At 37.2% G+C, this 11,182-nt stretch overlaps 1 protein-coding gene across 1 annotated transcript in view; it reads left to right on the top strand.

The window, feature by feature from the left end:
* The first annotated feature begins 747 nt into the window (after window positions 1–747).
* Window positions 748–11,182, top strand: part of ZNF570 (zinc finger protein 570) — a 34,760-nt gene continuing 24,325 nt past the window's right edge. Inside the window, exon 1 of the mRNA XM_053906485.1 lies at window positions 748–780. Coding sequence (XP_053762460.1) covers window positions 748–780 — 33 coding nt within the window. The remainder of the gene's footprint in view (window positions 781–11,182) is intronic.

Genomic DNA, 11,182 nt, shown 5'->3' with positions numbered 1-11,182 from the left:
TTCGTGGACTACAAAGTCCCTTCCACCAGATTCCAGGTGTTTTTATCTCCAGACTACAGTTTTCAGATAGCTCTGCAACTTCCCACATAAAGTTCTTTCAGGAACTTGGAGTTCTTTCCTGCTTCCTGGTGCAGCCCACACTCAGGCCGGTGGGCCACGCCTGGGGGGCCGTCGCTGGGATTCTAGACCAGGATTCCCGAAGCGTGGGGATGGGGATTCAGCGGGGATCCCAGCCCGGCGCCATTTTCTTCGCGCAGTCTGGCTCCAGTCTACATTTTCCAGAGGTCCTGCGGGCCCTACTGCACTTTCCGTGACATCTCTGGGTCTCTTCCCACGGTGGCCGGACTTTAACCCCTCGCCGAGAGCCGCAGGAAACTGCGGTAGGCTTGGCTCAGCTTGGCTTGTTTGGAGCTAACCCTGGAGTGGCTTGAGGTGAGGCAGGCAGCCTGTGCCTGGGTGGAAGCAAAGCTGATCCACAGCTTCTGGCGGCTAAGAATGCAGCGGGCTGAGGGATAGCAGTTGCGGATGGGGGTGGTGTCAGTGACTGTGTGACGGTGTGCGGTGCCTGTGACGCTGGGTTTGACAATCACGATGTCCCCGTGATGGGTGTATGATTGTGACGCGTTGTGTGGCTGTGTGTGTGTGTGTGTGTGTGTGTGTGCGCGCGCGCGCGTGTAGGTGCGGGGAGCCCGTGACTCAGCAGGTGTAACTGTGTATCCCTGGTTTGGTTCGTGTCCGAGAAAACGCATGTACGAGCGTGTGGTGCCTATGACCGTGCAGGTGTCGTGTGTGTGAGGTGAGTGTGCGATTGTTACCGTGTGACTGTGGCATTGCGTGTATGGCTATGGATTACCTTTGGCTGCCCTTGTGACTCCAGTGCTCTGTCCCCGGATTCTAACCACTCCTTCCCTGAGACAGCTTCATGGGACCTCCCACCTCTCTTGATGGGAGGAATGGGGCTGAGACAGGGCTTGGGCACGGTTTTTGTTGGAAAATTTTTAACAGACCCTCTTAGCGGTAGCCAGTTCTGGCTTGAGATCGGGCAGCCTTGTTTCGGACTACATCTACTTGATTCTGTAGATCAGGAGGAGTAAAAATACGAAGTAGATTGTGATGGCGCTTGCAAATAAGAGGATGATCAGTGTATTGAAGTGAACTAGAGCAGTAATTATTAAGCTTAGAGTAGTTTACAGGGGATGAAAATTCCCTTCAATTCAAACTATAACCACAAATTTTGCAGCTACTTGATTCTGTGCTTCCCCCCCACCCCTCTACTTTCCTGAGAATCACAAGGAGGGAGGTGACCCCATGCCAAAATAATAATAAAAAAATTTTTTTAATGTTTATTTTTGAGAGAGAGACAGAGACAGAATATGAGTGGGGGAGGGGCAGAGAGAGATGGAAACACAGAATCCCAAGACTGGACCCCCATGCCAAAATAATAATAATACTAATAATAATAATTTTTAAAATATTTATTTATTTTTGAGAGAGAGACAGAGACAGCGTGAGTGGGGGAGCGGCAGAGAAAGATGGAGACAGAATCCCAAGCAGGCTCCAGGCTCTGAGCTGTCAGCACAGAGCCTCATGCCGGGCTAGAACCCATGAACCGCCAGATCTGCCAGACCCCACCAACCGTGAGACCATGACCTGACCCGAAGTCCGTACTCAACCTACCTAGCCACCCAGGCGCCCCTATATAATAATAAAAATTTTAAAGTAAAAGACCAGACCTAAAATCAAAGTGTTGGAATGACTTTTAAGATGATAATATCCAAACAGTGGAGATGTGGTTACATTAATCCAGGCTATATCCATGTAATATAATTTTTTACAACTAATACATAGTTTTCAGAGTTTGTGTAATTTTTTTAATGTTCTAAAACATGTCATGTTATTTGCTTCAGTCAAATTGATTTTCTTAATGGCCCATATTCCTGTCCCTGGCACGTGTTTATAGCCTATTCATAATTTTCTTACCATTTAGGATGCATCTACCCTGTCTCTGGTGGTTTTTTTCCCCCACAACATAAAAATGACTTTGTAGTCTGTTTTCTGATGAAAGTATTACAGACTTAATGAAAAAAATCAGAAACTTGAGATTATAAAGAATCAGAGTTAAATTACCTATAATTACACATCATCCAGAAGTAATCACTATTTTCAAGAATGTATTTCCAAATTTTTACTTGCATGGCCTTATAATTTAATAGGGTGAGATTACAATACACTTATCTTCTGTTACTTGCTTTCCCCTCTCAATAATACAGAAGAGAGACCTTTCCTTTGTGAATAAGCACTATCATAATTAATAATTGTGTTGAATTGTTATCTTAATGTACCATAATTTATTTGACTAGTTGCCTAATTGAAGTCTGTGTTTCCAGTAAATTTTTCCCTGTCAAACATTCTTATAAATATAATTTTGTGTTCATTCATAATTATTTCTTTAGGATTGTTACTTAGAATTTGGAATTTTGCAACAGGTAAAACCCTGTTCTAGTACTTGGGGAGGGGCATGGTTTTCATAATACACTGTAAGTTAAGTTATTGTTTGCGGACCTTTCTTTTTGTTTAGGATAGGCATTTATAGCTATAACTTTTTTCCTGGGCACTGTTTTTGCTTTTTCCTATAGGCTTTGGCATGTTGAGTTTTTGTTTTCATTCATCTCAAAATATTTTCTAACTTTACATATAATTTCATCTTTGACCCATTGATTGAAAATGAGTTGTTTGGGCACCTGGGTGGCTCAGTCCATTGGGCATCTGACTTCGGCTCAGGTCATGATCTCATAGTTTATGGATTCAAGCCCTGTGTTGGGCTCTGTGCTGACAGAGCCTGCTTTGGATTCTGTGTCTCCCTCTGTCTCTTTGCCCCTCCCCACTCAGGCTCTGTATCTCTCTCCTTCAGATATAAATAAACATTAAAAACATTTAAAAAAAGAATGAATTGTTTAATTTCTACATATTATTAATTTCCAGGTGTATTAGAGTCATTGATTTATAGTTTCATTCCATTGTGGCTGGAGAACATATATGATTTCATTTCTTTTTAATTTATTGAGATTTCTTTTAGGACCTAGCATGTGCTAGAGACTGTCCTATGTGTACTTGCAGAGAATGTATATTCTGCTGTTGTTGTATGAACATGGTGGTATAGATGTATTTAGGTCTAATTAGTTTATATGTTGTTCTAGTCTTCCCTTTCCTTGTTTCACTGCATTGTTGTTCTATCCACTATTAAATGTGGGGTATTGAATCCTCCAATGATTTTTGTTGAACTATCCATTTCTCCCTTCAAATATGTCAATGTTTGCCTCATGTATGTTTGGGTCTGTTGCTAGGTTCATGTATAATTTTTATATCCTCCTGAGGGACTGACTTTGTCACTATAAAATTTCCTTTCCTCTAGTTACTTTGTTTTAAAGCTTATTTTGTCTGATATTTGTATAAGAACACCAGTTTTCTTATAGTTTCTCTTTGTTTGGTATATCTTTTTACATCCTTACGCTTGCAATCTGTTTGTAGCTTTGAATCTAAACTGTCTCCTGCAGACACCTTGGAGTTGGATCTGTTTGTGTTTTTTTTTTTTTAATCAAGTCTGACAGTCTCAGCCTTTCAATTGCATTGTTGAATCAATTCACACTTAATGTAATTATTGATATTGATGGCAGGCATAAATCCAACCATTTTATCCATATTCTCAACAACATTTGTTGTTCTCTGTTTTGTTTGTTTTTTGTTTTTTTATCCTAATGAGTGTGAAGAGGTATCACATTGTAGTTTTGCCTTGCATTTCCCTAATGATTGAACATCTTTTCATGTGCTTATTGGCTATTTGTACATCTTTGGAGAAATGTTTATTTAATTTTTTGCTCAGTTTTGAATCAGGTTGTTTGTATTTTTGTTGTTGAGTTTTAGGAGTTCTCTATATATCTTGGATCTTAATCTCTTATATGTGATTTGAAAGTATATGCTTCCATTTTGTGGGTTGCCTTTTTATTCTGTTGAGAGTATCTTTTGATGCACAGAAATTTTCAAGTTTTATGAACTACAATTTGTCAACATTTTCCTTTAGTTGCCTCTGTCTTTCATGTCATATCCAAGAAATCATTGCCAACTCTGATATTGTGAAGCTTTTGTACCGTGTTTTCTTCCAAGACTTTCACTGATTTAGGTCTTTTATGTATGTATGGGTGGATGGATGGATTTATCTTACAGTTTTTATTTAAATCCCAGTTAGTTAACATACAGTGTAATACTAATTTCAGGTATACAATACAGTGATTCAGCACTTCCATACATTACCTGGTAGTCATCACAAGTACACTCCTTAATCCTCATCACCTATTGAACCCATCCCCCACGCACCTCCTCTCTGTTAACCATCAGTTTGTTCTCTATGGTTGAGAGTCTGTTTCTGGGTTTGTCTCTCTCTCTATCTTTTTCCCCTTTGCTTGTTTGTTTTGATTCTTAAATTCCACATATGAGTAAAACCATATGATACTTGTCTTTCTCTGACTTATTTCGCTTAGCATTATACTCTCTAGCTCTATCCATGTTGTTGCAAATGGCAAGATTCCATTCTTTTTTATGGCTGAGTAATATTCCGTTGTATATATACATCACATCTGTATCCATTCATTAGTTGATGGACACTTGAGCTGTTTCCATAATTTGGCTATTGTAGATAATGCTGCTATAGACATCAGGGTGCATGTATCCTTTCAAATTAGTGTTTTTGTAGTCTTTGGGTATATACCTAGTTGTGCGATTGCTGGATCATAGGGTTGTTTTATTTTTAACTTTTTGAGGAACCTCCATACTATTTTCCAGAGTGGCTGCACCAGTTTTCATTCCCAACAGTGCAGGAGGGTTCCTTTTTCTCCATATCCTTGCCAACACTTGTTGTTTCTTGTGTTGTTGATTTTAGCCATTCTGACAAGTGTGAGGTGATACTTCATTGTAGTTTTGATTGCATCTCCCTGATCATAAGTGATGATGAGCATATTTTCATATGTCTGTTGGCCATCTGTACATCTTCTTTGGGAAAATGTCTATTCATGTCTTCTACCCATTTTTAACTAGATTTAATTAGATTAGTGGAGATTAGATTAGCTGAGTTTTATAATTTCTTTATATATTTTGAATACTAACCCTTTATCATATGTCATTTGCAAATATCTTCTCCCATTCTGTAGGCTGCCTTTTAATTTGTTGATTGTTTCCTTAACAATCTGCTGTGCAGCATCTTTTTATTTTTATGTAGTCCTAAAAGTTTATTTTTGCTTTTGTTTCCCTTGCCTCAGGAGATGTACTGTGGCCGATGTCAAAGAAATTACTACCTGTGTTCTTTTCTAGGATTTTTGAAAAAAAATTTTAATGTTTATTTATCTATTTTGAGAGAGAGCGAGAGAGAGCAGGGGAGGGGCAGAGAGAAAGGAGGAAAGAGAATTCCAAGCAGGAATTCCACACTGTCAGTGCAGAGCCGGACGTGGGGCTCGAACTCATAAACCATGAGATAATGACCTGAGCTAAAACCAAGAGTCAGACACTTAATCTGCTGAGCCTCCCAGGTGCCCCTTTTTCCTAGGATTTTTTTATGATTTCAGGTCTCACATTTAGATCTTTAATCCATTTTGAATTTATTTTTCTGTATGGTGTAAGAAAGTGGTCTAGTTTCATTCTGTTACATGTAGCTGTCCAGTTTTCCCAACACTATTTGTTGAAGAGATATCCTTTTTCCTATTGGGTATTCTTCCTGCTTTGTTGACGATTAATTGTTAGGTCTTATGTTTAGTTCTTTGATCTATTTTGGATTAATTTTTGATGTTAATATTTTAATGGTGTTGGGTGAGGGCACAACTTTGTTCTTTTGTATATGGATATACAGTTTTCCCAGTATCGTTGTGGAAAAGGTTTATTTGGGTACTATTAACATTCTTAATATGTTAAGTCTCCCAGGGTGCCTGGGTGGCTCTGTCAGTTAAGTGGCTGACTCTTGGTATTGGCTCAGGTCATGATCTCACGGTTTATGAGTTGGAGGCCTCATCAGGCTCTACACTGACAGCATGGAGACTGCTTGGGATTCTCTCTCCCTTTCTCTGTCCCTTTACCCACTTCTCTCTTTCTCAAAAATAAATATATGAACATTTAAAAAATGTTAAGTCTCTTACGTGGATGGAACTAGAGGGTATTATGCTAAGCGAAATTAGTCAGAGAAAGGCAAATATCAAATGACTTCACTCATATGAGGACTTTAAGACACAGAACAGATGAACACAAGGGAAGGGAAGCAAAAATAAGATAAAAACAGGGAAGGGGACAAACATAAGAGTCTTAAATATGAAGAATAAACAGAGGGTTATTGGAGGGGTTGTGAGAGGGGGGAAGGGCTAAATGGGTAAGGGGCATTAAAGAATCTATCCCTGAAATCATTATTGCACTATATGCTAACTAACTTGGATGTAAATTAAAAAAAATAAGTTAAAAAAAAGACACCCCCCCCCAAAAAAAGAAAAAAAAACGTTAAGCCTCCCAATCCATGGACATAGGCTGTTTCAATTATTTATGCCTTCTTTAATTTCTTTCAGCAATATTTTTTAGTTGCTTTCTACAAGTCTTTTCCTTCTTGGTTAATTCCTAAGTATTTTATTCTTTTTGATGCTATTGTAAATGGAATTGTTTTTGTAATTTTCTTCTCAGATTCTTCACTGTTTTGTGTATAGAAATGCAACTGATTTTTGTGTGTTGACTTTGTATCCTGCAATTTTGCTAAATTCATTTATGCTAATAGGGTTTTTTTTTATGGAGTCTTTAGATTTTCTACATATAAGATCATATGGTCTGCAAACAGAGATAATTTTACTTGTTCCTTTACAATTTGGATGTACTTTTTATTTCTTTTTCTTGCCTAGTCCTCTGGTTAGAACGTTCAGTACTATGTTAAATAGCAGTGGTAAGAGTGGACGTCCTTGGGGTGCCTGGGTGGCTCAGTCAGTTGAGCATTTGACTCTTGATTTCTGCTCAGGTCATGATCCCAGGGTCGTGGAATGGAGCCCCACATTGGGTTCCACACTGAGCACGGAGACTACTTAAGATATTCTCTCTTTCTCCCCCTGTCCCTCTCCCCAGCTTGCATGCTCTCTTGCTCTCTCTCTTTCTCTCTAAAAAAAAAAAAGAAAGAAAGAAAAGAAAAGAAAAGAAAGGAAAAAAAGATAAAAGAGGGCATGCTTGCCTTGATCCTGATCTTAGAGGACAAGCTTTCAGCCTTTCACCATTTTGTATGGTATTCATTATGAGCTTTTCATGTATAGCTTTTGTTAATGTTGAGACAGTTTCTTTTTATTCCTATTATATTAAGTGTTTTGTCATGACAGGGTATTAAATTTTGTCAATTGCTTTTTCTGCATCAATTAAGATGATCCTGTGTTTTTTCCCCTTTATATTGTTGATGTAGTATATTCCATTGATTCGTTTTCTTATGTCACACCATCCTTGCATTTGAATTTTGTGTTATTTCTTGAGAAATAAATCCCACTTGGTCATGGTGTGTAATCCTTTTAATATGCTGCTGAATTATGTTTACTGGTATTTTGTTGAGGCTTTTTCCTAAATGTTCATAATGGATATTGGTCTGTACTTTTCTTTCTTGTAGTGTCTTTTTCTCGCTTTTGTATTAGAATTATGCTGGCTTCATAGAATAAGTTAGGAAGTAGTCCCGCCTCTTAATTTTTTGGAAAAGTTTGAAAATGATTGGCATTATTTCTTAAATGTTTGGTAGAATTTACTAGTGAAGCCATCTGTTCCAGGTCTTTTATTTGTTGGAAGATTTTTGATTAATTATTCCATAGCCTTACTAATTATGTCTATTTCCTTGTGATTTAGTCTTGGTAAGTTTTGTGGTTTTAGGAATTTGCCCATTTCATCTAGGTTATCCAATTTGTTGGCATATAATTGTTCTTAGTACACTTATAATCTCTTTTTCCCCCCTGTAGAATTGGTGGTAAATGTCCCCACTTTCATTTATGATTTTAGCAATTTGAGTTTTCTTTTTTTCGTAGTCTATGTAACTAAAAGTTTGTCAATTTTGTTGGTCATTTTGAAGAACCAACTTTTGGTTTCACTGTTTTTCTCTATTCTCTATTTCATTTATATTTGCTCTGACTTTTACTATTTCCTTCTTCCTGCTAGCTTTGGGTTTAGTTTGTTCTTTTTCTAGTTCCTTAAGTTATAAAGGTAGGTTGTTGATCTCAAATATTTCTCTCTCTCTTTTTTTTTAATGTTTATTTTTGAGAGAGACAGAGACAGAGCATGAGCAGGGGAGGGGCAGAGAGAGGGAGACACAGAATCTGAAGCAGGCTCCAGGCTCTGAGCTGTCAGGACAGAGCCCAATGCAGGGCTCGAACTCACAAACTAGATCATGACATAAGCCGAAGTCGGACACTTGACCAACTGAGCCACCCAGGCACCCTGTTCTTTCTTGCTTTTTAATATAAGTATTTATAGCTACAAGTTTCTCCCTTAGCACTGTTTTGCTGTGTCCTGTAAGTTTTGGTATACTATATTTTTGTTTTCATTCATCTCTCAGTATTTTCTTTTTTCCACCTCTGAGTATTTTCTAATTTCCCTTGTGATTTCTTCTTTCATACATTGATTGTTTAAAATTGTGTTGTTTAGTTTTCACAATTTTGCGAATTTTCTAGTTTTCATGTTATAGATTTCTGACATCATCACATTGTGGTCAGAGAAGATACTTTATATGGTCTATCTTTTAAATCTATTGAGATCTAATCTGTGTCCTAACATGTGGTTTATCCTGGAAAATATTTCACGTGCACTGAGAAGAAGAATGTATATGCTGTTGTTATTGGGTGGAATGTTCTGTATATGTCTGTTAGTTCTAATTGGTTTACCTTGTTAATGGTCTCTATTTCCTTCCTTATGTTTTGTCGTGTTCTATCCATTATTGTGAGTGAAGTAATGAAGTCTCCAATTATTATTGTAGAACTATTTTGCCCTTTAGTTCTGTCAGCTTTAGTTTCGTATATTTTGATGGTCTGTCATTAGGTTTATAAATGTTTATAATTGTCATATCTTCTTGGTGTATTGAGCCTTTTATTAATATACAGTGTCCTTTGTCTCTTGTACCTTTTTTGAATTAAAGTCTATTTTGTCTGATACTAGTATACCCAGTTCTGATTTCTTTTGGTTACTATTTGCATGGAATATCTGTTACCTTCCACTCACTTTCAACTGGTTTGTGACTTTGGATCTCAAATGAGACTCTTGTAGACAGCTTATATTTGGATCATGTGTTTTTCTCCATCATGCTGATCTCTGTCATTTGATTGGAGATTTTAATCCATTTACCCGTAATCACTGAAAAGGAGGGACTTACTTCTATCATTGTGCTAATTGTTTTTATAAGCTCTGTAGCTTTTTTTGTCCCTCATTCCCTGAATTCCTGTCTCCTTTTGTGTTTAGTTGATTTTTTTGGTAGTGAAAAGTTTAAATTCCTTCTTAATTTTCTTTTGTGTATATTCTCCAGCTATTTTCTTTGTTATATTTAACATCCCACAGTTACAATATTCTAATTTGAATTTATAGCAGCTTAACTTCAATGACATACAAAAGCTTTTCTCCTTTACATCTCTATCCCCACCCCTTTTGGTTGTTGATGTCACAGAATTACATCTTTATACATTGTGTGCCCCAACCATAAACTGCTAATTCCTTTAAATGCATTAATCTCCTAATTAACCTAGTATAGAGATACACACTAAGGTCACAGTAATACTAGCTATTACAGTAATAATTGCTTTTTTCTATAAATGTATTAGTCTCTTAAATTGTGTAGAAAACAAAAAAGTTACAAGCCATTGTTACAATAATACTAGCTTTTATAATTTCTCATTTATTTACCTTTATTAAGATCCTTATTTGGGGGCACCTGGGTGGCTCAGTCAGGCATCTGACTCTTCATCTCAACTCAGGTCTTGATCTCAGGGTCATGAGTTCAAGCCCTGCATTGGGTGTGGAGCCTACTTAAAACAAAACAAAACAAGAACCTTTAAGATCTTTATTTCTCCATAGACATTCAAGGGGTACTGCCTAGTGTCCTTTTTTTTTTCTTTATGCAAATATTTATTTAAATTTGAGTTAGTTAACATACAGTGTAATGTTAGTTTCAGACTTAGAATTTAGTGATTCATCACTTACATACAACACTCAGTACTTACCACAAGTGCCCTTCTTAATATCCATCACCCATTTAACCCATCCCCCTGCCCACTTCCCCTCCAGCAATCGTCAGTTTGTTCTCTATACTTAAGAGTCTGTTTTATGGTTTGCCTCTCTCTCTCTCTCTCTCTCTCTCTCTCTCTCTCTCTCTCTCTCTCTTTTCTTTTCACCTTGAAGAACTCCCTTGAGCAGTTCTCGGATGGCTTGTCTAGTGGTTACAAGTTCCATCAGCTTTTATTTATCTGGGAATGATTTGATTTCTCCTTCACTTTTGTAGGACAGTTTTGCTGGGTATAGGATTCTTGGTTGACAGGATTGTTGTTGTTGTTGTTTTTCCATTGAGCACTTTGAATATATCTTCCCATTGTCTTCTGGCCTTCAGTTGAATAATCCTGTTGAGGATCCCTTGTATGTGATGATTCACTTCTCTCTCTCTACTCTGAAGATTCATTCTTTGTCTTAATCTTTTGAAAGTTTGATTACAGTGTGTCTCATTGGCGGTCTTGAGTTCATCTTATTTGTAGTTCATTGAGGTACTTGCATATTTATATTCATTTTTTTCACCATATTTGGGAAGTTTTCAGCCATCATTTCTAATATGTTCTCTCTGCCCCTGTCTCTGTTCTCCTTCTAGGACTCACATGACTTGTATGTTGGTCTTTTTGATGGTGTCCCGTAGGTCCCTGAGACTCCATTTGCTTTTCTTAAATCTTTTTTTCTTTCTGTTCCTCAGAGTTGATAATTTCCATTGTCTTATCTTCAAGTTCATTGATTATCCTGCTTGCTTAATCTGCCTTTGAATCTCTCTATTGAAATTTTCATTTCTGTTATACTTTTTGGCTCCAGAATTTCTTTTTGTTTTCTTTTTAGGTTTTCTATCTTTTTCTTGATATTTTCATTTTGTTTACATATTGTTTAATTGACTTTCTTCAAATCTTTA

Source organism: Panthera pardus, unplaced genomic scaffold (genome assembly GCF_024362965.1).
Source record: "Panthera pardus isolate Hobbes unplaced genomic scaffold, ASM2436296v1 HiC_scaffold_18, whole genome shotgun sequence".
In the NCBI taxonomy this organism is placed as follows: Eukaryota; Metazoa; Chordata; class Mammalia; order Carnivora; family Felidae; genus Panthera; species Panthera pardus.
The sequence above is the reverse complement of the archived record's forward strand: the minus strand, read 5'-3'. Positions and strand labels throughout refer to the sequence as shown.